General features: G+C 33.2%; 1 protein-coding gene across 13 annotated transcripts in view; it reads right to left on the bottom strand.

Moving 5' to 3' along the window:
* LOC106143408 (dual 3',5'-cyclic-AMP and -GMP phosphodiesterase 11) overlaps positions 1–27705 on the bottom strand; it is a 175776-nt gene that overhangs the window by 98613 nt on the left and 49458 nt on the right. For 3 of the 13 annotated variants that reach the window (XM_060949020.1, XM_013345474.2, XM_013345479.2), the window contains one exon: positions 14942–14998. The exons of 5 other annotated variants lie outside the window; for them this stretch is intronic. In XM_060949020.1, coding sequence (XP_060805003.1) covers positions 14942–14998 — 57 coding nt within the window. Of the gene's footprint in view, positions 1–13643; positions 14053–14941; positions 14999–27705 lie in introns of those variants that run through there. 5 more of the 13 variants (XM_013345475.2, XM_013345481.2, XM_013345480.2 and 2 more) reach the window with 2 other exon arrangements.

Raw genomic sequence — 27705 nt, 5'->3', positions numbered from 1 at the left:
AATTGTCGTTCTGGTGAAATTTAAGTATGCAGAGATCGTGGCAAGTGGAAAGTCTTTGCCTACCCCTCCGGGAAAAAGGCGTGATTTTATGTACATATGTAAGTGAAATTTTGCTAAAGAGAGGAGGATTTGGAATGTTAAAAAAAACCTTTGTAAGTAGACAAAAGTTCTAGTAAATGGATCTAATCGTAGAAGATTTTAAAGAAATCTACTCGTAAGGACGACATAAAAATAAACAGGTATTTTTATGTGTAAAACAGATATGATCTTTTAAATTTCTTACTTTAACTTCCATTTTAATTCCGAAACAATGTTATTATGAATGAATTGGTTGTATAATGAAATGTTGATTAACACAACTCAAATAATGAGCAACTCTTCTTTTGCTTTGTATACAATACGTTAAATGCATTCAAATGTACTTACACACAGTTTTACAATCGGCAAGATGATAAAACAAATGAAAATCCATAAAAAAAGACTCCAAGACTTCCAAGAGGCGATGGAAATAAGAGATTTAAAGTAAAATCTGACTCTCAAATAAAAGATTTTGCTGTGCACCAGTTCGTAGAAACAGTTTCATGTAATTTTCTGCATTTGTAATTTCGAAAATGGTAATTATTTTAAAGTTTTTATTTAATTATTTTTTTTTACTTATTAAGATATTTCAGTGGAGCCCCGAACTTCACGCAGACAGTGTTGAATTTAATTTTTGCTCTGAAGTCCAACGGAAATGCATGAATTCTTGAGCATAAAACTAGTGAGTTTAGTTACTAAAGAAACATATGAAATCTATATTTATATAGCAAATATTAAAGAACCTCAAACATTTTTATTTTTGCTTACAGACGGAGCTTTATTATCTAAATTATTGACAAACAATATACGCAGCGTAACAATAATAATGTTTGGAAGGGTATCAATAGAATTAATATCATATACTCCGCTGTAGGTCTGAACGTGGCAGCATAGAGGTGACTGCTAATGGCCAATTTATCTATAAAAGTCGCGTTTTGTTATTAAAGAACAATAGTATCAACTTTTATAACTCTTTTATAGTGCTATAGTATTAGGATAGGAATCATACTGAAGTTTTGTAGAGCTACGTTACAATTAAAACAAATAAACATTAGTACAAATTTAAAATAGGCAAACATCGCCTCTTTTCGATTCAATGGTTACTAACTTATTTTTTAATTAAATTCAGTCGCATTAAAGCGAACTTATTATGGTAAAGACAATTCAAAGATAATCATTCTTTAAACTTCACGTAAAACAGATAATATCGAATATGTTAAAATTCCCATCTACATAAAGTAATGTACCTTTTTTATAGTCTAATACTTGACACGTGCACATAAAAGCAGTATGAAAAACAAATCGTGCAGCCTTCAACCGCCTATTACGATGGTCGGAATGAGTTCTAGACTCCGACAGAATTTTGATAAGAAACCCACATAACCCGCAGGAAATTTAACGCCGACGCTAAAAAGAGGTGTCGTTGAAATTCGAAATTAATGGAATGAGACTTCCGCGGAAAGTGCCATTTGCGTATGAAATCTTTGAAATAAGATTTTCCTGTGTTATAAAATAAGAACCTTAGTAGGTTAATACGAGCATATTATACAATAACATTTTCCTAAAATATGATAGTCAAGACTTTGTTAGTCGTCAAAATAGGGAATGTAAACATGTAAGTAACTATTAAAATAAATGTTCATGATGTAACGTTATCGCACTTTTTGTGGGAACAATTGCTCATGAACTTACAATTGAAGGACACTTACACATGGACAATATTGTAAATGTATCCAAATTCTCGTTTTCACAGCGATTTTAGAATAGCAAACCTTTCATTTGCGTCATTCCCTGACGTCTACATTTGAGAAGTGCATTCGCCCGATAAAAAGCGACTAGACTGTACTATAAACGTCTGTTGATAATAGAACAAAAGATATATAATAAAGAGACAATTTTGTAGGAAGCCAAAAGTGCATTATTGGGTGTATAACTGAAAGGTTGGTCCGTAAGTAGTGGTGGGGTAATCATTATCCTGCCATTTATCATCGATGTTACAAAAGGAAATATCGTAATAACATTTGCGTAGTGTACACGTAACCAAGCCGCAAATCAGGTGCACTTTATTATACTGTATTATGGTGACAACTATATTTTGTCCTTTTTGTGAAAATTTAATAATATTATTCGTTTTCTTACAGCCTAATTGTATGGCTAAAATATCAAACAATCTTTAGTTTAAATAACCGTCTATAATTTGGGTAATTAATCAACACAGTCCAATTCACAAGTCAGTCAGTTTTTCAACAAATTTATTTTAAATATGATGATAGACAAAGAAATAGTTTTATTATTTCCCCAGCTCTAGAGTTTAGTTTCTAAGCTCTTCGTTTACTCGATGTCTCGCTTTTATAGCGTTACGAGCATTTCAAAAAGCTTTTGCATTTTATCGACTATCAAGCATACTCAATTCAACTCTAGGTGTAGTTATTTCTAATAGTTAAAAAGTATAACACTATTTTGTGCGGCCGTAAAACTGTATTGGCGCTGTAGACGTAAACTATAACTGAGGCTATAGAGAAATTAATGACGGATAGTTAAACTCATTATCATTAATTTTCAGATCAGTAGCACAGACATATATACCTACATAAAACCACGTCTCTTTTCAGGTATGGACTATATCTTTCCAATTGCCACCACATCCCTGCATATTTCTTTCGCTTCATTCACATTCTTAACTAACTTTATGCAAGTTAATCCATTTCGGGCGGGCTTGACCTGACCTTTCGCCAAGACGTTCCCAATTTGATCAAGGTATCATCTCGGATTTCCTTTTTTAAAATAATGAAATAATGTGAAGTAAAATAAGAGGAATGAAACCGAAACGATAGGCAATCAGCCTCGTCATTGTAAACAGATAAGATGCGGTGTAGGTACAGCGGCGCGGAGGCTTGCCGCGATAACCGAGGTCAAACATCCAATAAACTCCCGCCGTATAACAGCGCTACTGTTTTCGTAAATATGATTTGCCTACTTTAAATTATACTTTATTATTTATGAATAATGAAAACAAGACCTCAGTTGGGAAACCTTTTTAAATCCCACCTGCTCTAATGTCATTTATTCTTCTTTGAACAAAAATATTTCCATATTTTTGCCCATAATTCCGTAGATTATTGATGCGATTTATGTTTTACCTTACAAGTACTTTAACGGTCTTTAATTAACTTTGGAAATATATCACCCCGTTGATTTGAGTAATTTAAGGACCAGTAATCTAAGGACTTCATTTTTGACTTCGAATAAATCTTTTCACATTTCTTCCTAAATTAGAAGGTCCAGAACAATTTTATCACAAAGAAAACGTAACTCCTTAGCTTACCTAATCCTGCAAGTTAATAAATTCTCACTACTACAGAATTTAATCAACTTCTAGACTAGGGTGGTTGCACTGTAAACTTTGAATGCAGATTTTATTAAATACTTATTAAGCAGTTTAATTCTTGTCTAGTAAACCCGACAAAAAACCCTAATTCCTACCTTAATTGATATATAAACTGCAGTGAGAACTTCTTAAATAGACTAGTAGTTAAATTTATAATAACAAAATAATATGCTAATTTTAGATAGATAGATAGATAGATAGATAAAAGCTTTATTCACCATCACAATACATTAGTTGGACACATACATAATTAACAGTAATAAACAATGTGAATGTGCAATGTGCATGAATGTACCACAAACAATGATGGACAGTGAAAAGGTCCTGACTCAGCATAATGTCGCAGGTGTAGGCACCGCGACGCTGATGATTCTGCCAGAACCTTAGATGAGCTCAGCGAAGCCACACGAAGAGGAGATAAATGTACCGCGTGTATTATAGGGCGAGTGTCCAGTAAAGTTTGTTAATGGCTCAGCAAAAAAGAAAGAAATAAATAAGTGCGAATGTAATAAATATTTTCATTTACTGTTGCTTATTACTTAAGTGTTAAAAAAGCGCACGCACGTCACTTTAACAATCAAATGGTTCAATAATTAATGACTGTAGCCACACTAGGAAAACATGCGAGTAATGTTTGTGTATATATTTGTATATTTAACTTTGTGATTGGGTCAAACGTTTGCCATTCCAATTGCATTTGACAGAATAAATTCCTTAAATTTAAGTTTAAATGAAAAGAGTGATTTTAAATTTCGAATAGGAGGGGGGATATTATTCCATATTTTAGTGGCATTATACCTAAAACTACAACAGAACGCAGCTGTTCTGTGTCGAGGCACGACGAGAGGAGGGACACATGTTCTCAACCCCTCCGATCCTCTCGGATATCTCAATTTTATTTTGTCATACAAATACATAGGCGACTTCTTGTTGATCACACCAAACATAAGGGTTGCCATGTACAGTTTCTGTCGATCTCGCATTTTTAAGAGATTTGAGGAGTAAATGAACGGACTAACACTTGTGCGAGGTGGAATTTTAAAGCAATATCGTGCACAGGCATTTTTACAATTTTTACAATTTTTACATTTTTACAATTTTTTTACAATTATTTATCCCGTGCCAACAACATTCTTAAAAAACTGAAAGATCACATTCAGTCAAAACTCAATGATGGAATTGAGATTCAAGTAGTGACAGGATCCTAGCCCATCGTTAAAGAAGTTAAAGAAGAATACCACGTTTATAAGCCTTTCCTAAAGTCGCCTTTTACGATATCAATGGAAAAAAGATGAAGTAGTCTATTCTATAGTGACGAAAATTACACATGAGCGACAATTTATCACCATATTAGAGTAAATTGTGTATGATTTGATGATATTTTATTTAACGGATATTTAAATCAGGTAACATGTTGTAATGCTTGCCAGCACTAAAATAGAGCAAAAATCTCACTTAGTTTTCAAGTTTAGTGTGATGTTAAACTTCTGAATTATTTTCCTAGATCATTTTGTAAGAATACTTAAATATTTAATCGTTTTATCATTATGACCGTGATTTAACTATGACCAAATATCATACAAGTTGCGATGTAAATGTGTAAGCTGTCGCAACAAAATATTTCGAAGTTAATCTGCGGTAAGTATTTGGCCGTCGAACCATTAAGGTACAAAGTGCTAAAGTACCAAGCAATAATTGCTATTCCAGACAAGTTTCCCAACACCGCGGAGGTCATTCACCCGTTGAGGAATTAATGGAAGAACTCACTAATGCCATTGTGGTGTTTAATCTCAGTTTCACTAAAAGTTTCCCGTAAACAATAATAAATTCATTGGCTATTGAATAAAACTGGTATCTTAGTATTATTCTGTGACGTTCATAGTCACATAATCAGATCTTTCGAAAGATTCCATAATAACTTGTATCTCATTTACATTATTCGAAACAGTGGTTCACATGTCTTGAAGAGAAGTGATGGCTTTTTTGCACTATTACCTTTAAGCTATAGCCATTTGTCAAGCTGGATCTTCCTGTTTGTCGTGACTTTTTGTTACTTTATTTTTACTCATACTTTAAGTAAACCTGCTTTCATATAACAACATCATCAAATTTTAAATCCATACAACAAATACAGCATTATCCTACTACTAATTCATTCCAAAATTTAAACTTAAAAATTGTCGTTTGCCCAGAAGCTTGCAAAATTCTCTTTGATTTCTACCAAATTCTTTGATCTAAACAATGAACGTTAAAAACTTCCGCGTGACCGTTGGATTATCTCGAGAATGAGGAGGACATCTGTGATCTGAAGCACGTGCTTGCTGTGTTAGTGTGCGTGAGATCTTGTACTGCAGAAGGGGCGGGGCGGCACACGCACACTGATAATAATTATTACTCTGGAGCAATTAAGAGGCGCCAGATATACGCCATGGATGAGATAGCGGCAGACTTGAGAGGGATAGAGGTCGCTGGATACACCTCGATTCACTTAAAACTTAAATCGCGAAAGAGATGCAACTTTAGCCGTCGCAAAATAGGAAGAGTACCTTTAAAATATGAATGCAATACTGATTTGGAATAAAAAGTTCAAAAAGTTAGCCTTAGTTTCTAAGTTTCTTCTCCGAGTATTAATAGTGTCTACATCGTTCTGTGATGGAAACGCGTATAAAATTAAACATTCTGTAAAACTTAAGAAGTATCCATTATTTCATTATACACCATAAATTTTACTAACATACATATGCTCACCCCTCTTTCCCGGAGGGGTAGGCAAAGACTACATAGCAAATCATATATATGTATTTGTATCAATAAATTTATTTGTATAAATTTCTAGACTTGAGTCAACATCTGTTCTACGTTTTTGCTTCTTCAAACCTTTTCACCCAAATCACAACAAAAAACATCTACGTAATAATTAAAATGTCACTTCTATGAAATTGATAAACCACAGCTGAGTATCAGATAATAATGTTTCACGATCATGCACACAATTTTCTGTACGGAAAATTTTTCAAGCATTAGGCTTGCGTGACGAGTTACATTACCATACATAATATGCGTTTTTTATGTCATCAAATAGAAAACGTTTGTGTATACACACTCTTGTGAAGTAAAACCTATTGATAAGAGTTTGTTGGTTTAATACTCGGATGAATTAATTTCAGTAAATGAGCCTTTGAATAACGGAGACAATTTATATTTCCAGCTTTATTAGGGTTCCGATAGGAAGTGTTTTGTTCTTAAATTTCTGTTAGCATGCAACAAATAATGATAATTTATTAATATTTCAGAAACGTATTAAAACGCATTGAATTTAATTTGTGGCTATCTGAATCTCACTACTTCGCATCGGGCACACACAAAATGAATTTATCTGTTGTGTTTCTGAGTAAGTATCATTTTTCTTTCGATAAAATCCCTAGAATTTTTTGATTAATGTATATTGCTTAATATTTTATTTTGGAATACATTAGGAGGAGCCGACACTAAATTAGCTGAAGTTTTGTTTAAAAACTACAAAACAAAATGGACCACAATCTTCGCGATTTAGGAAATTGGAACCTAAGGGCATTATCGAAGAAAAGTCTCGTTAAAAATCGCTTAGAGGTCAGATCAACATTATCGTAATGTTGCCACACAATATCAATATTTGCGTCTCATAATTAGACTTAATCGCTGGTACAATTAAGAACTCGAAATTATCAATTATTACACTAGTCTACAAGGTTCGGGCAACAGAACACTGACCTATATCACGATGTAGCACTAGCATTACTGATTACAAATATGCTTACCAAAATCTGTCTAGACGTCTGGTTTTTTTTTAAATATTTTTTTTTTATAATTTACCCGCATACAGGCTAAGATAAAAATGTAGATGATAGTCAACTATTTATTTGAGGGTATCTTTATAATTCATATGATATGATAGATAGACAAGTATAAAATGAGGGTATCTTTATTTTTCTTATGACACTACTACACAACAAATACTGGCTTTGCGTATTTTCTGTAATAACTTGGTTATATTTAAAATTTGTTATTAAAATGAGTGAAAATTCTGATAAAATAAGTTGTGTGAATTCCCCTGATACGTTTTGCTTCATTTGTGGCAATTTTACACCCGTAACTCAAAGGAGACCAGTAAGTGAGAATGTTAAAGTGATGTACGAAGCGTATTTCGGTTTTACATAAAAAATGGGCTCCTCATATTTGCTGCATTACTTGTGTTGCTAGTCTGAGAAAATGGATGACTGGCAAGCGTTCTTCGATGCCGTTTGCAATGCCAATGATGTGGCGTGAGCCTACTGATCACAGCTTGGACTGCTACTTTTGCTTAACTAAGACCAGTGGACATTCCAGGAAGACGAAAATCAATATTGTCTATCCTGATACTTCTTCATCTACAAGACCTGTTCCGCATGGCCAAGAATTTCCAATACCGGTTCCACCACTCGATATTGCTTCCACTAGTGCAGATTGTATCAGTAGTGCACCTTCAGCATTTGATCCAAATTTTGTGATAAGTACTAATGAACCCCACTTGATAAATCAAGCTGAACTTAACGATTTAGCCCGAGACCTTAACCTTACAAAAGAAAACGCTGAACTTTTGGGCTCCAGGTTACAACAATGGAATTTATTAGCAAAAGAAACAAAAATAAGTGTGTTTAGAGATCGTAACAAACATTTGTCTACGTTTTTTACTTCTGAAAACAATGTCTGCTTTTGTACAGATCCAGATAAACTAATAGAAAATTTAAATATTTCTCATCAGCCCAATGAGTGGAGATTGTTTATAGATTCCTCTAAATCGAGTCTTAAGGCGGTTTTGTTGCACAACGGAAATACAAAACCATCGATTCCTGTAGCTTACGCTTATAATATGAAGGAAACTTACGAAAATATGTCCCTTATCCTTAGATCTATAAACTATGATCGTTATAAATGGCAGCTATGTGGAGATTTAAAGGTCATAGCTTTGTTACTGGGTCTTCAGGGAGGTTTTACCAAATTTTGTTGCTTCCTTTGTCTCTGGGACAGCAGAGCAACTCAAAAGCATTACATTGTCAAAGAATGGCCTAATAGAGATTCTTTTGAACCAGGAAAAGAAAATATAAAATTTGTGCCACTTGTTGATCCCAAAAATGTTCTTCTGCCCCCTCTTCATATCAAGTTGGGACTAATAAAAAATTTTGTAAAAGCTCTGAACAAAGAAAGTACTGCTTTTCTATATTTAAAAAGCGTTTTTCCTAAATTGAGTGACGCTAAACTGAAAGAGGGTATTTTTGTGGGTCCGCAAATAAGAAAACTGATGAAAGATGAAGACTTCGAGAAAAAGTTAAATGACAGCGAATTACAAGCTTGGAAGTCATTTCAAAATGTGGTCACAAACTTCTTAGGGAATAGAAAAGCAGAAAACTATAAAGAACTTATAGAAAATCTGCTGAAAAGCTACCAAAAAATGGGCTGTAGAATGTCGCTGAAAATTCATTTTTTGCACTCACATCTAAGTTTCTTCCCCGAAAATTTGGGAGCTGTGAGTGATGAGATGGGTGAAAGATTTCATCAAGACATTCTTACGATGGAAAAAAGATATCAGGGTCGATGGGACTCCGCAATGATGGGCGATTACTGTTGGTTCCTTACAAGAGAATCAGATTGCGAATATAAAAGAAAATCTCCACATTCAAAGGGAAAAACAACTTTAGAATAGATTATATACATTATTAATAATTTTATGTGTTTATTTTTTATTAATTACAATGATTTCTTGCTATTTTATATCTCGGTTTTTTATTTTTTCTGTAACAAATTGTACAATTAATAAACAAAAAAAAAAAAAAAAAAACCTGACGTCTAGGCAAAATTCTAAGCTCAGATTCGAATTAAGCGTGGTCGTTTTACCTAGAATATCATACTCTGGTCTCTGTTGCTCTCCTTAACTTCAATTTTGTTGGGTAGTGTTATTATTTCCTTGAAGACTTGGCCGTATTGAGTGGAGTTTTATGAAGTAATTGGTTTGTCGTAAAATTCTTTTCCTGGCAGAGGTATATTCAAATCATGGAACAGTTGTCATTGTATGGAATCATAGCAATGTACTCGTACTTATACAATCGCTTATAGGTACAATAATCACTAGGAATATGAAAATTGATAAAAAGAAAAATACGCTGAGAGAAACCATCGTGACGTGAAGAAACACTGGAAAGGGAGGAATAAAATTGTGAAAAAAATAGCAACAATCATTACGAATTAATTTGTACTACAAAAGTCCATTCATGCAGAGAGCCGTTTATGATATCTTTGACACATCTGACCTCAAAGGGAGGCAGGTTCCACTCGATCTATGACACAAGCACACACATATACCCACTTAAGATATTATGCTTATGTTCATACGGACAATGTCAGGACATATATTGCTATCATTTGCTCACTACACATTGTAAAGGCTATTTTCTCTGTATGAATGCGCTAATCTCGGAAAACTGTAGACCGATTTTTTTATTGTTTGAATTGTTGGCAAGAGGGTTTTCTGAGGAAAGTTTTATCTATCAACGCAACCGCGCACGCGCATTACAATTTATTTATTATCATTTAAACAATACTTTACAATGAGTTCAGTAAAATAAAGTACTGTAGGTCTCCCATTTTAGTAATACGTAAGATTTTTTATCTGTTTATGCGTTAAATAATGTCTTCACAATAGACTATTGGATTTAAAATATTAAATGGTAGGCATACTAATACATTGAAAATTAACTATTAACTTTATGTGATTTTTTATTGAAATGCTATCTTTCTTATAAACAGCATTTCATCTATTTTTCTCTTATTTAATTTTTCACCCAAATGGATCTCCGTCATTGACGAATTAATATAAGTGTATTCAATCATGTCCTTAGCAAACCTTCAGGATTGATAAACAACGAGCAAAAAGGATCCCAGATTCAGGACGAACGTTTTGTTATATGATAGGATCAGTTACAATGACAAGTATTCGTGGAAACTCGTACAGATGTTGTTTTTCTCCCAATAAGATCCGAACTATAATTTAGTAATAATATTTTATCAGTTCATTAAGTTTTATTAACACGTGATTGATAAATAAATTGTGATAGCAATATACCGTAACTATTAACTGATGCGTAGTAAATATTTTATCATCTCCGAATCGTGATAAGGTAAAAAAATGGTTAAGCGCGAGTTTCACTCTTGTGATAAGAGTTCCTTATGTTTCATCTTATACCTTCAGATTTTCTGTCTACTTATTGTTTGTAGATTTTTTCCTGCCTAAAATTAAGGGCTTCATATCCTACATTATTTATCTTGTAAAGATAGAATGTCCATCTAATTTCACGAATATATCTTCTAAAACTATGATGTAAGATATGTATCGACTGTTTTAAGTATTAGGTACCTACTTCAAACGCAAACACATGATTAATCCTTTGGAGTTTTTATTTTTGTTGTATTCATGTATCCTTAAAAAAAAGATTGGTCTAATCTATCAATACCAGTACAATAATATTTATAAACATTAACTTGGCTAACATTCAGAACAGTTCGATGGATTGACTATATGTGTGGTTTCATTTAGAGCCAGACAAGGTGCAAATAAAACATTGATAACAAGCAATGCCATGCTGATTCCGTATTTGGCCTTTATGACGTGATTTGACGCGGCAATGGCAAAAAATTATTCTTCTAACATCTTCCTAACCAAGGGCATATTCAAGGTGTGTATATCCAGCAAAAAAGATAAAAAAATCTAGAAGCAATGCATAAGATAGATATTTTTATCAAAATCTTTACCTACCTAAACCTAAAATTATACTACCTATATCTTGAAACGTTTATTTTAGAAATACAGCATAGGTACAGCAACGGCAGCGTGGCGAATCGCCGTAGAAATGTGTACTTTTGTAATAATAGTTAATACAAAATTATTATTTTTAGAGTGTCTAAGGCAGGGCCGACCTTAGGTGAAGGTAAAAAAGAAAATAAAGAGTAGTTATCATTGCACTTCTTAACAAACAAACTCCATACAGTATCGATTTACAAATGTCAACAACCGCCGCGCCTGACTGATTTTTCTGCCCTATTGAGTACTATTATTTCTGCTTTTATGAAAACATATGCTAATCAGCTGATCAGAACTTAGATTCCATTATCTTTTTATTGCTATAAGTAAGTACATACAATTTAATACATTTTATTAGGTGAAACGTGGGCGTTTGGGTGGAGGGTAAACGATTACACGCAAAGGTGAGTAAGATTATAAACATTAAGTAAATATTGCATGTCTAAAGATAAGTTAGCTTATTTTATCCTTTTAAGTTATTACTTATCAGGCTTTTATTATGATATCGTCAAATTGACATATACTAAGCTAACCACAGCAAAACCAATGAAAGCCAAACTAAATGGTAAAATTTATGTAATTTATATTGGGGTAGACGAATCTGATAAACACACACCTTTACATGTCATCCAAGACCCCAGGTCAACCAGGATAAGATAACTCTCCGCCTTGACCCAAGCGGGGATTAAACCCGGAACATGTAGTTCGGAGGCAATATCAATTCCATCATTAAAGTCTTTGGCTACTTTTTCAGATGTGAATATAACATATATATAAGACACACGGCTTTTTCTGTAACATTAATAAACTAGCCTACATCCAACAAATCTTATTTTGATATTTCTATGTTACAGTAGCGCCATCTATTACCTAAAAGAATAAGAAAAATTACACTTCAAAATGGTCGGACCGCATTACAATATTTTTCTTTTGTAGTAATTTAGTAGTAATTCAAAAAATCTGAATTATTTCATCTAGTTTGTTGTAAGTATACATTTGGCATCGCACCCATACGACGCACTTTTTGTATCACATTTGGTTAAGCACAAAAAACATCCCTTTTATACTTTAAAATTGTTATATTACTAAGCTTTCTATAAAAATTATTTATGATGTCGTTAAAGGCGACTAAGGGAAAGACTCATAAACTTGGGTTTCGTTTTTAGGCGATGGGTTAGCAACCTGTCACTATTTGAATCACAATTCTATCATTAACCCAAATAGCTGAACGTGGCCATTCAGTCTTTTCAAGACTGTTGGCTCTGTCTACCTAGCAAGGGATATAGACGTGACCATTGACCATATGTATGTATAATATTATGTATGTGAAAACTTAACTACGTTGGTACTTATTTATTTGCACGCAACTAAACTTTTGCAAATTATACACATTCTCGTGATCGCAGAAAATTGAACGGGATGCGTATAAATTACTGCAAAAAGGGAATAGAGCTATTGCATTGAAACACCTATACGACGGAGAGCGCAGCAGTGGTGCGCTTGTCTATAACGCCGGAGGTCCCGGGTTCGAACCCCGGCCAGGGCATGATGAGGATGCTTACATGAGTTGTAAAATATGGTATCGGTGAGTTATTATCTCGTAAAACAATTTTCGAACATACTTCGGGGCCAACTCAATTTGTTTTATTTATTTCATATTATTTATGAATTTTATTTACTTATAATAATGGTAAATACTTTATATTATTTACCATTATTATAAGTAAATTTAGTTAGTTAGTAAGTTTAGTTATACTTTTTAAAAATCTTACATAGATTTTTAAAAAGTCGCCCATCTACAGTTCTTTCATGTTTTCATGAAATTAAAATACGTGTAAATATGTGTACAATGTATCATTCAACTTTATAAACACACAACGAATGTGGTGTTTATTTTTATTTGTGAAATTATTCGTCATCTACATTAATGTTAAATCGACTTTAACTTCGTTCAACATCAGTACTTACATACAACAGAATATGTTGGCAGCAAGCTTGTAATACAGCCATACACACATACGTTTATTTTATAGTGTATGTGAGAATGCGTATGCGTATGCGAGCACACTACAACAACACATGTTAGAAGATACGTCGTTCAATGTGACTACGTCATATTGTTTGTATTTTTACGATTCTACAAGTTTAAAGACTCTCATAAACAATTTTGTGACCGTATTAGACAATCAACAGGCAGATGTTCAATATTTAATTACGTGACATAAGAAAACAGTTCAGATTCAACCGTGAATGGGCAAACTTGCAACAGAACAGCTAGTATCGTAAATCAACCGGGGTCATACTTACAGATAACGTTTCTCGGATTGAACAGTGGAACTTAACTGCACAAAATGTTATCCGTCAACAAAAACACAAGAGCCGCGATGCAGGCGTGCATACACTGCGGCCGTTAACCCGTTTCCGGCGGGCTGCTGCGTTTCGAAAACTTTGCGGCGAAGTGTTTAGAGAATATTCAAAAATAGACCGACCGATTCGAATAAACACGCGACAATGCACATATAATTACTCGCAAGGTAGAGCACCTTCTGAGATTTGATCTCACAACTCTGGGGCTGTGCGCATCAATCGAATCCGGCAGGAATTGCTTTGAAAAGTTTCCAGTGTACAAAGTTATTGGGATCGCGAGTGAGGGCTCAACATTGAAACAACGCGGTAGCCCCGCGGCGCTCGATTCCACGACTGGCGCCGAGCGACCGAGCGACCGCGCTCCGCCGGCCGCGCGCCTCTCGTCGGCAGGAACACCCACACTGATACTAATCGCACACACGTGCAAGTCGCATAAACCCACCACTCATACGATGCACACACGCGAATATTAACTGATAAACAGCAAAAACACAACAGTTCTGCAATTGCACAAGTTTTCCTGATGTTAGAATCGGCGGAAATTTAAAACAGTAGAGAGTACCTACAGAGGCATTGAAAGTATAACTTCTAAAAGCAAATTGTATAAAGAAACTTAATCTATATTTTTAAACAAAAGAAAGACGCGTAAAGAAGACACATAACAGTCGCGGATAAGTGAAGTCATGCAGTGACATTGTTTATCAATAGCAGACGCGATAGGAGACGATGAGTAATGAATGAACTTTCTGAGTATGCTGAACACTCGTAAATATCCATTTTGGAACAGATATTCTTATTGACAGAAATTCAAATGTGATAGAGGCGATGCTTAAAAAATATACAGATTTCTCTGTAAAATTAGATCTACACTACGTAATTATATGGCAGTTTAAGTAACTCCGTAAGATCTATTACATTTATAAGTCATTTTAATATCTTAGTTGTAAACATACTTTTTACAATGATGACAAATACTGTTCAGTTCAGTTCAGTGAAATAAACTGCCACAGCATACTCTTGTGGATATTAATTATTAGGAAATAAATATATTCCCGTCTACTTATAACATAAAAAACAACTCTTGAAATAAACAATACAATTTAATTTTAATAATGTCAAAATAGCCTTTGCTTTATATTGTATTTCTATAATGAAATAAAAAAAAAGTAACCTGAACCTTGGGTGGACAGAAAAAATGTTGGCTAAAAACTAAAAAAAAAACACACAAATAAACTCACATGGATGATATCCATTGGATTTTCCTTCTATATAGAAATTACCTGTAAGAAAAAACACTGTTTACATTTAATAACAATATCATATTATGTGTCTATAATAATAAAAAACGTTAACGTTAATAAGCTTACAGATTTTATTATAACATCAACAAGTATACAAAACATTTAAATACAAATGAAATTTAAAAAAAACAGAGCGTCTTAATTCTAAATACGATCTTTTGAATTAATAGTCAACTTGACAACGAAGGTGATTTTTTACTACAACAAATTATTTCATTTACAACATTGTGTCTGCGAAACCAGAATTATTGCACCCTAACATAATATTTCTTTAATCTGTCGCTTGAAAGCTTAAGTGTCAGCCAATTGACGAATAAATATAAGGCGACTAGTACTGAAGAAATGAAGTATGTACGATCTGATTTATTTGAAAAAAAAAAATAATGTACCTAACGAAGCGAGTTTTTAAAGTTTCTTAGAAGTTCAACAATGGAACGTTAATGGTAGATACCTCTATGTAAACAAGAATAAAAGTTGAATAACACCGCTCAGATAAGTATTCGCTACTAAAGATGATGTTCAAACTACAATCAGAAATTTCACGGTACCCAAACAGAGAATAATTTTTTTTTTTTTTACCTATAACATAATATACCTGCTACCTATAAGTACCTACTATCAAATCATATTTCGAAATAGAGATAACGCCAATTTTTTTAGACGTTTTTATTACTTATGGCCATGTGGTGTTAATAGAACCAAAAACCATAGGCGTCGTTTTACCGGGTTGGATAAATGATTTAATAATATAATTGAGATTCAGAGAATGTGACAGGTTGGTCGCCCATGTCCTAAAATAATTCCTTGATTGAGTTTTGCCTTCGATCATAATGATCGCCGAGTATGCTGAATACTTTCATTTTGTTCAAGTTTATTGTTGCTATTCTGTACTGATTAATTATTATTACATAATTTATGGTTGTCAAACATTTAAAAAACTTAAGCATTCAAAAATATGAAAAGTCAGCAAAAACTCTATTCTGGTTTAAAGATTTCTTCATCAATATTCAGCGACCTTTTACTTATATTTATCAATACTTATTAAAGTGATGTCTTTCTGAATTATATTCAGATGTCGCCTCCAGGCGTTGATTCTATTTATATTTCGGCAAACAATCGCATGAAAATGCTGAAAATTTATTTATACAGAGGTCGAATTCTTCGTCAAGTTGAATCACTCAGTGTATTTTTAGTACAATACTTAGAATGACATTACAATAAATTAAAGGATTGTCACGGACGAAAGCAATAAAATAAATTTTGTCAAAATTAGAAAATTATCCAACTACCTGAGGTCTGAGGGACAAAGAAGGAGGAAAGTGAATGTATGTATGTAGAAAATGGCAATTAATAATTCATAAAATAGAGCTATTTATTACACACAATATTTTACCCGCAGTTTCGCCCGCGCGAATTTAGCACATCCTATAAAATAAGAGAAGTTTTTCGCAAATCCCGCGAGAACTATTTTTACCAGTTTGAAACCCTATGTCCTTCCCTGTACTCACTTCACACTATACATATGTTTACAAAATTTCATGCAGATCGATTCAGTGGTTTAACAGTGAAGAGTTAACTAACAAACAAAGAAACTCACTTTCACATTTATAATATTAGTAGGTATATAATATAGTATTTATGAAATTTGGATCTCGTAGAAAATAAATATGTAGGTACTGGACGAACTATACAGGTTAAACTAGTAGTTAACTTGCAAAGGGTTACAAAATATTTTTTGAAGAATTACCTATACAGATATTTCTTTCTAATTCTAATAACGGTTACTAATTCAACGGTAACTAAGTACTTATAACTTCCCTTACCTTAAGTACCGAAATCGACATGAATACTATCGTTAAAGTCATTGCTCTACCTTTAAAGTGTACCGAACTTTGTTTTATTGTTCTCTTTGTAGCTTTCTTCCTTTGCCACAAGCCACCGTAAAAGCCAATCATATTACCATAAAGTTACTTAAATAGACGTACAACAAAAGTTAGGAACTGCCTGAGGAGATAAATAAATTTTACGTTTGATCTAATTAGCTTTCCGAGCTTTTGATACTCTTTGAAGACTTGGAAACATTAAAGTTCATAAAGACTTTCATTATAAAAAAAATTGACAAATTAAAAGCTTTTTCGTGGGTTTCCTTAAACATAAAATAATTTTTAACAAATAATTGTGATGAGATATGAATGTGAAAAATGAGTAGAAGTCTTATAACATCAATCCTTTGGCAAGATTTAAACTAGATGTAGGTCAAGCTGGGTTCAGTGTTTCTGTACTTATTATTAAGCACTGAAGAGGCGCCAATTGACTTGCCAAGAAACCAAATTTGATGAAACAAACTATAGACCAGCAGCTCATTTCTTTGTTTTTCGTTGTAAACCATAGCCAATTTAATTACAAGGTTCTTTCTGAAAATCACTGCTGAACGTGTTCAGCGTGTCACAGGACTGTTATGGCATTCACATTATTAAGTTAAGTACTTTTTTGTGTAAAAAATACTTTTTATTTATAATTTTTCTTATTTCTTTCTTTCTTTTGACATTAAGAATAACAATTTCGTTTTATAATCAAGGAAAATGATTAGCATACTGTCAGCATTTCTGAATCATTATTTTATTAATGATTGATCCAGCTAAATGTGGCATTTGAGTGAAGTGCCTTTTAATGCTGAAAAAGAGACCACTAGGTATATAAAGTTATATGTGTATCTACTCCTCTCATTTAAAGAAAAATCATTTATTTCAATATAAGAACATATTCTTGGAAATCCAGAAATTAATTTTGAAAAAAAAATTACTGAAGATAAAATGTAGTATCCCAGAACCCAAGATTCTATCACGGACCCTCAGAGGCCAACGTTTACGATTCTCATCATTACATGAAATATTTCCATTAGGATCTTCGTAGTATGCAAATTGCAAAATACGGTAAATTCAAATTCCATAATTTCGGTGTTAATAAATTATATTTCGTAATTGTCATTCAATGCCTTAATAAATTCCTAAACAGGTCCAAGAAAGATTTAACGAGGGCCCAAATAAATAACCGCTGTCTAGTCATCTTACAAGAGGATCGTGAAAGGAGAACCCTCAGAAATAATATCGTTTAAATAAATTACCGCCATTTATCACGGCCTCTCGTCTGCTTTGGCCCTTAATAAATTAATGCCGATATTTTCTCTTCAAATCGCATGGTATAAAGGATTGATAGATTTTCAAACTTTTTTAGAATTCGTTGATTTATTGGGCAGCGATTTGGACTTTTTATAGCTTAATTTTTGCTCATCATCATGACCTATTTATTATGTTTCGGTTAATCCTAGTTATTATTAGGTTAGTCTCAGTTCAAGCAACATGTTTATATACTAGCCATGCCAAATTTCTAAACTCAGGAGTTTATTTCATCTTTTCTTCCTTATGTTCGTATTGAAAATTAAATCTTTAACCATTGTCACATTTTTTTTCAGTCTAAGCGTTTACTTCTGGTACCTATTTAACAATTTTTTCGCGTAATTACTGATATTAAACCAAAATGTTCCTCTAAGATTCAGTCAACACAATCAAGATATTGTATAGTGACTTTGTGTTGCATGTCTCAAAACACTCTAGCAGCCATTAGTTTATAACAAGTTTAAGACTTGTACCTAGTGCTCTTATTTAATTAGAGCAATATTTAATGTTAGTTTAAACTATCGGAACTTTCGTGATAAAGTCCACCTCGCACTTGGCCCATTTTTTTGTTGATCGACGCAGAATCACTTTACTCTGAAGAATGTACACACGCTGGCGTTGTTGACCGAATAAAATGTTATTTTCCAAATCAATCCGATATTGCAAATAAGAAATTAACAGAAAAATAACTTTAATTTTTTTCCTTCGAGGTAGATTATTTTGATATCAAAGATTTGAATACATAAAGTTCACATTGAGAGTGCAATACGCAAAGAATAGCTTATTATAATCTTTTTTTTACAAAACTATAAAAGAGTTTGGAACCATTCCCTGATAACAGTATGGCCTACGAATAGTTCGATGGCAATAATATGTTATCCTCAGGCGTTCTGGCGAGAGGACTTTTACCTTCGAACTATTTACCGACAAAATTGACATTTCTGCTGACGAATCTTTTAAGAGATGAAAGGACCAGTCAACTAATCTGACGATGACAAAATCAAATCACCGTTCAAGAACAGTTTCAGAGTCACTATAATTCACTTCGAGAATTTCACTTGTTTTAAACTGAGAAAAAAAAACCAACGAAGTGTCAAGTAAATAAAGAAACAGTATTTAGAGTTATGATTCTTCTCAAATATTGTCTCTAAAACTGGTGTTTCGTAAAGAAAGCATAAAAGTGATAATTTATAAAATATCACTTTTTTGTGACAAATTTATGCATTTTTTATCGATATCCTATCTGACTAACTCGCATAGTATTTCCGACTCTTCTTCTGCTCTATAAGTATTTTGTTTCATTGTGATCGATAGACATTTTTTCGTTACAAGAAACAGAATCAGTTTTAGCAATTACAATCAATCGTTCTGTGATAGCGGAATCCCGCCCGTATTTGCGATGAAAGAAAATGTTAAGATTTATTTACGTTTTCTACGAAAGACGCAAAAGAGCGATGTCATAATTTCGCCACCCAAAATATGACTAAAAATATGACTGAAAAAACTAACACGAAAGTTGACCTCCAGTCAGTCCAGTCCACTTTTGGTCAGCTATCAAAGAACCACAAAAAGAGCTGGTGACACTAGATGAAGGAAAACAAGGCACTACTTGGAATTCTTCTTTAGGCAATAGGCTAGCAATGACCCGTCACTATCTGAATCTCAATTAAGTATATCATAAGGCAATTCAATTCATGTGCAAGTAGAGGCAAGAGTGCAAGAGGGGTTCATAGCTTTATTTTTTAATCGAATCACCAAGATCTCTCGGTCTTGAAACATACTAAAGGGAAAACGCTCCACAAGTATGTGAATTGAATTATAATCGATATATGTTTAATGATTTGAAATTAAAATAAGTAATTAATTGAGGATGAGTATTTTTGTCAAAATTAAGAATTGTAGTAAATGTTCACAAATTAAAAAAAAAAACCTGTTTTACCGGTTTTGATACCAATCTTTTCAAGAGTTGTTCACACTTCACATTCAATTTGAAATCTGCAAGTAGTGTTTTATTTTCCTGAATGTACATTCGATTTTAGCTGCTCGTATATGGATACAAAGACTGTTTTGGTGTGCCGTGAGCGTAAGTTTTCCAGTGTATACCGGATGTGAAATTTTCCACGGTCATTTCAGGATTGTACGGAGTCGGGTGTAGGATGGCCACACAGTAAATAGTACTGTAGGTATTTGACCGTTGTCCCGGTTTTATATAATATATCGCGTTTTAATCCTCTACAAGGTAGACAGAGTTAATGATCTCGAAAAGACTCGAATGTACGATTACGTTTAGCTAGACGTGATAAGTTAGAGGAGTCGAAAATTCGGTCGATGCGTATTATTTTGTCCAAATGGACTATTTTACTGGGCTTTCTTATGACAAGTTATCTACAAAGAAAAATAATCCGGCTTAATTTTAGAATTATGCCTTTAATTTTCAGAACGTGTGGTAATTTGAGTCGGCTGTTCATTCAGTAAATGTATTTTTGGAGCCGTTGAGAACGGTGTCACCGGTACGCATGTGGTAATGCCAGTGGGTTGGCGACCCCTGCCGCAGTGCAAACAAACAGTTGGCTATCACTGATAGAACTATAGACATTGATATATGTAGGGGGCTTAAAAAATCGGGCTTGGATCATGTCCGCATACATGAACATAGTGTTCACACATACAGTTATGCTATTAAGAGAAAATATGTAGTGTTGTTTATAGAAAAAAAGGATATAAACGCCTTTACAGATGTTAATTAAATCAGCTCAGAGCTGAAATAAACTTTCAAGATTAATATAAGCTGCTTTTTTCCGAAATTACTATTACCAATCTATTATTGGTTTGGTTCTCCTGCAAAGGTTGCGGAAGACAGACGGGAATCGCTTCGTGAGAAATCCTGACTAAGCCAAGCATCATTTTCAAAAAGTGCACCCCGAACTCCTCGCCAGAAGAGATGAGGATGTCAACGGAATTAACGTCAGGAAGAAGACAAATCCCGAAATTCTCATAAGAACACACACTAATTTTCAGGTTTCTATAGAAAACAGAATGAGTTGCAAGCTCGCAAAACCCGGGTTTTATTTCACTGTACTCGTATAAAGATTTTACTTTTAATTAAGATAATTAGACTCGCCTAAATGCTGCAGTGGCGCGCACTTTAATCTGCTCACTTAACCTGTTTCCATTCCACAATCCATATACTAACCGCGGAAATAGAGTGATGTTGATACAATTTGTAAACCATGAAATTTGTGAATGAGTTCTGTGACATCAGCTTATAGTATTGGCACGGAATTAATTGGTATGGATTTAGTGGCAGAATCTGAGTCTGAATTATAAGGCCTAGTTCAGATTTCTAAAGGGTAAAAACCAAGATTAGTTTCATGGTCACTGAATACAGAGGTTTTTCTTTGGTTAACACATAATTATAACTAGCCCAGTAAGTAGCAAGTCATACCAAAGTTACACTCATTTATTTATTTAAAATTGTGAAGACGTGGATCAAATCGAGGACATTTGGCTGGAAAGGTCAGGTCAAGCGAACCCAAAACCGTTATGAATGGAATAAATTAAGGATCGTGGCAAGTGGATGAAATCTCTGCCTACCCCTTCAATAAATAGGCGTGATTTTTTTGTTGTTGCACATAGTTTTAGCCCTTTTCTTTGTCTAAAGGCGATTGGGATAATCCTTTTTCCGCCTAACATTGGATTTATTAGAAAACCGATCAATTTTCTATTACTTAATTACATCAGTAATACATTTAAGAGTTCCGGTACAAATATTCCACGTTTCAACAGTATTTCCCGCCGAATGGATTTACACCAAAACACGTTAATTGGATTTTGATTATAGTCACTAATGAGTTGTTTATATTTGTTTCCAAGAAATTAATAATCAAAGAAAGTAAGGTAAATGGAATTAGGCTTAAGAAATTAAATTGAATTGAAAACATTTCGGTACAATAACTTTCAAGTAATAAAATTTAGTCGAAGCTTGCAGGTTACATTTATTTAACAAATGATTTATACTGCTCATATACATAAAATATCACCACCTTAATCCTAACGGAGTAAACAAAGCCTGCAGTCTCAAAAATATTCGAAGGCCAAGTTAGCTCAGGCCATATTGTAAATCGTTTAAAAATATATTTTCCTTGCACGAAAATAACGCCTAATACTCGTATCTTAAAGAATAGGAGTTCAGTACACCCACGTTTGAACAACTGAATGCTATTTTCAGTGGTTATGAATTAAACATCCGTATTTATGTCGGAAATACCTACGTTCTATCCTTTAATAAAGAGGCAAAAATGTGTGGCAAAAACTCGTATTTTCGTAACACTTTTTTTTTAATACCTATAGATCACTCAAAATATAGGTCTGAATTGTTTTTTATTCTTTCTACTGGGCTAATATCATATTCATAAGTAAAAAAATATCTTATTATAAACTTTCACGTTGTTCTAATTATAAATAATACAGGTATTAAACGCGCGTGTAAACGTACCATAATATTATCTCGGACGTTTCGACGACATACGAATAAAAACTTAACGACAATGAAGAAAACGGTGCGATAAAAATATTATATATTGTTAAAAGAATAAAATAAACCGGTGGATTATGCGTAGGATTTTATAGAAGAAGATTTTATATAAAATCTCTCTCTTTTTCATACCTTTTTTAACAGAGCAGTCGTCAAGAATGTTGCTTGAAGGCGTATAACACTGTTTCTCTCCACTTGTCTCGATAAGATGCTTGGCAGTCATTTATATTGACTGAGATAGGTAAATGTAGTCGTTACTTAAAATGGTGCAAACATCCCAATTCAATTAAATAAAAAAATAAAAAAGAAATTTTAAAAATTGAAATCAGAAGCCTTTTTTGTATAGTGGACAAACGTTTTAAATTTCAAGTCATAATAGATAACAAAAAAATCTATCATTAATTTGACCGTTTTGCCATAGAGCGTTGGGGTAATTTTACATCAAACAATTTAGTATAAGTCTAAGACATAGTAATATCTATTTCACGTCTAAGACTGTAAAATGACCGCCTGGGAAAGCACGTAGAGGCTGAGTTTAAGCAACAATGTTGTTAAAGGGATACAGTTACAAGTTCTGTTACTTTAGCAGTTTGAAGTCTACGAGTACCTACAAATACAACAATCTTGTAAGGGACGTGCGTAAAACTACCTAAATCAATCAAAGTTTTGATACATTTGTGTTCCGAGAATATTATTACTAGGAAATGGAAGTAGAGTATTTGAAATTCCATTACATCAATAAGCCAAACAGCTGAACGGGTCTTTAATGTCTTTTCAAGACCATTGGCTCTGTTTATCCCGTAAGGGATAAAGACAAATACATTTTACGAAATATGCTATCCGCCGAATTTGAATCGGCAGTCTATGGGATAACTTTTATTCTAAGGGGCTACCTAATCAGGGCTCTGATTTTGAGTGCTTACAGGTCACGCTATGGTCTCAAATTAGATGGCTATTTTTGGTTTGTCAAGAACATCATCACTGACATGTCCATAAACAAAATTAACCATTTTTGAATAAAATTGAAATTGTTTTTAATCCAATAAAGATTATTATTTTAATTGCAATAGCAATCAAAAGAGTCTACCCCTTTATCCATAAAGTAGACAAATCATTATCGTTGAAATAGACATAAAATCCAGAACGTCAGATGTTAAAGGCCTGATATTCAAGATTTATTCTCTAAGTCCGATATTTACGAGCGAGGTATATGCAGACTGTTCTGCGTACGGTCTTGGATTATGGTTTGAACAAATCCCTAGTGGGATATCTGGGTTTTGTTCGTAAGACAAGATTGTCTGACATGTATTATGTTAAATGGGCTTTCCTTTTGAGGATCATATGATATTTAAATGTAAAATATGCTTAATTTTATTTAAGTTTTTTGATGAAATAAATAACTCGATTTTACATAATTTCCTAATATACTCTTTTCTGTGTTATGTACAATAGTTTGATTGCCAACCGATGTTCTAATTGCAAATGGATATGTAAATATTATCCATTATGCATTAGACTCCCCTGCAGATTTCCTATCGGCATATATACGGTAATGCAGCTAAATATGACCTTTCAGTATTTGCGAGTATTTTATTGTTAGCTCTCCCTATGATTCCCAATCCAAAATCGTGATCGCACGCGCAATTCAAGTTCCTCTCCGGGGAACAAACACGTAACCGGGACTAACTCCTGGCGTTAGTCCACATCAGTTAACCAAGTTGTTCACATCTTTTGAAGTCAGTTAAATATAAGCCGGTTAGTTCTATTTATGTACCGAGTGGCACATTTGTCAGACTTTTCGGATCCGAAGCCGTGTTTGCTTTGGATACTCCGTTAGTTCGGTTTACGTCACCGGGAATATACCGTAACAAACAATAACATTCAACGGGTTAGGATGTATCCATAGGCCCACAGAGATAATGTGACCAAATTAAGGCATTTATTTTAGATTCACAGGCCACATATCATTCTCTGCCAGTCGAACCTTTTTACCAAAACTGATATTCTGTCTCCATTACATGTACACTAGGTTCAAGAAAATATTGCTGTTAAAAGAAACTTGAGCCGAAGGGGAAAAAAATTAATGTGGTGCTTTTTGTATCGCATCACGTTCTTATATATTTTCTGTGGTCAAATACGTATAGTGTAATTAATCAATTACTATTAATGTGGTTACAGAGATCATAACGTAAGGAAAACAGGTACCTAATCCAGGATCGTGATAACGGACGGATCCCAGGTGCCTCTTCAGAGAGGAGAAGATGCAACGATTAAGCTTTAAAAAAATTCTTGCAGAACATTTTTCATACCCGTACAATGTGAACAGAGCTTTAACCACGGAAGTTATTCTAGCATTAAAAATCCAGTTCATAGAAGATTCACACTACATAGGTACAAAGAATATGTATGATATGAACTTTGCCCAGGGATATTTGAAAGTAATGAATTCGCAAGAGATAATAAATAAGACGTGTGATCAAGGTTGGAGAAAAATTTCCTATCTTAAATATTATAGTGACAATAAAAAACAAACTAACATAATTAATATTCCTTGCTAAATGAAAAGTACATAAATTTATTTTATATGTTGACGTAAATTCGGTGTGAATTTTGTGATCCTCACAGAAAACTCACAATGCATGTGTTCGATTTCGAATGAATTATTGTCTCGTCAAATTTAAGCGCAGCAATTAATCCAGAAAAAGTGATCCCTTAAAAGTATTGACATAAAACGTTTTTGTAAATTACAAAAAATACTAAAGGGTAATTTGACACCATACCTATTTGTGTACTACTACATCCAAAACTAAAATGACGAAAAAGCAAAGGTCTTTTGCCTTTTTTAGAAGCACGATTTAACATTTTTTAAGTATTCAAAAATACTGGTCAATTCTCAGTCTTATTGTCTCAGTCAGGCTCAGATGGTATATGGGGTACGAAAGTGCCTTTTCATGGCTGTTAGGAAGAGGGGGAGAGGAAGGAAGGCCTCAAACGACTTGGCCAACGAAAGTCCAGTGGGACATTAAACTACTAGGTCTTAAGTAAGGAGGCTGCATGATTAGGAAAGCCCACCCCGTATAACGGGAAAGGCGAGAATGAAAAAGAAAAATTAAAACAGATCATTTTCCGTTAAATTTAATAAAATTTTTCATAAAAAATCACACGGCGAACTGACATGTTGTACAATCAAAACATATGAAAAGTTTAATATCGTACAAGCGTTTCTTGATATTAAAACGAGGTCTAACCGTTGTCAAATCAGTGTCGTGTCTGACGTTAGCGGTTCAGAAATATTGCAAACTTATGGAAATTACGGAATGACAAATACTTTGGTATCAAACGATAATAATATATTTAATTAGATTTATATAAGATATTTTTATATTTATATTGACGAAGTCGGTTAAAACTTAACAAATAAGCATTACTGGTAAGAACCTATTGTAAAAAATTGAAAGTAATATTATTCGATTTTAACCTAGCTCATCATATGTCATAGAATAATTGACTGCCCTTGGGAAAATTCAAACAAATGTTCGCATTAATAACATACAATTTTGAAGTATAGAATTATGAAATAATAAGACCCTACTATTACTTGAATACGCACTAGGTAAGACAAATCATAATTAGGTTTCTAATATTAATATAAATAGTAGGTACACCAACAGATCAGATATGACCACCCACGACGCGTCCAATCCATTATGGGTGCGGGCATGTACCAATATGCTAATTAATTTGTTTAGCTCGATGAATAATTGTCCTATTCTGTAATAGTTACCAACTGCGTAGTCAAATGGCATTATGTACTAGCATTATAATAATAATACTCAAGGCCACATTTATAATACTCGTAGATAATCTAGTTCGTTTTGCCCCACGACTTCGTGTGCGCTAAATAACTAGTTCCCACGGGAATTCCGGTTATTCCACTGAAAGTTCTCCCCTTGATTTCTCAAATTAACTCAAAATTTCAGCTTCAAACAACTACAAGATATATTAGATAGTATTGTTCGTTCTGTGATCTGTCAGCATCTAACCTGGGACCTTGTGTTTTTTTTGCAACAATATAATGATAAATCTAATTATTATTTTATATACTTATCATATATTACTTATAGCAAAAAATTATTTATAGAACTATATAAAACGTGGTAGAAAAATTTAAAATCAACAAACAATATTAAATTGAAAACTAAACAAAATATCGCGTTAGAATATAATTTCAATATAGTAAATACTCGTATTTATAGAAAATGTTTAATTCAGAACTTTTCTTTTCTGATTCATTTTAAAGCCTTTAGTGAAAGAAGAGTGATATTATTCTCCTTGATGTTTCACATAAAACAAAAATAAAAGCAATTTGTTTCCGAACTTTCCAACTGGGATCGCATAAAACTAAATTCAAATGCAACTGTAAGCCGCGCTTCAGTTCACATCAGTGCCTGTATTTTAGTACAAATTGAAATATTTCGACTAACTCCCAACTTTTCGTGAACGTAAATACATAAATTATATATAGTGCACTGAATTCCCAACATATTGTTAAGTGTAAGTTTATATATACAAGATTGTTGACGTTTTGTGACATTTAAGGGAAATGTAATAACTTTAACTTTTACTAACATAATTGGCTTTGTCAACCCCGTAAGCGATAAAGACGTAGTGTGTTTATTTATAAAATAATAATATTAAGTTTTTGCAGATGGTAATTTATACTTCAAAGATAAATTTTTCAATACAAGAAAGATTATTCTTAAATATTTTTGTACCAAAGAGCTACAAGTTTGCTACGACGATGTGCTACGATGCTACGAATAAAACATTACTAAAGTTTAAAAATTGTTTGTTTCTGTATCCATATCATAATAAAATAAGTACGTATATAAAATCAGGCTACTTTCCCGGAGGGGTAGGCAGAAACTATGTATATATTTCCACTTGCCAAAATCGCTGCTTTCGCTTCATCCCCATTCATACATAAGTCT

The sequence above is a fragment of the Amyelois transitella genome, chromosome 17 (genome assembly GCF_032362555.1).
Source record: "Amyelois transitella isolate CPQ chromosome 17, ilAmyTran1.1, whole genome shotgun sequence".
Taxonomy (NCBI): domain Eukaryota; kingdom Metazoa; phylum Arthropoda; class Insecta; order Lepidoptera; family Pyralidae; genus Amyelois; species Amyelois transitella.
The sequence above is the reverse complement of the archived record's forward strand: the minus strand, read 5'-3'. Positions and strand labels throughout refer to the sequence as shown.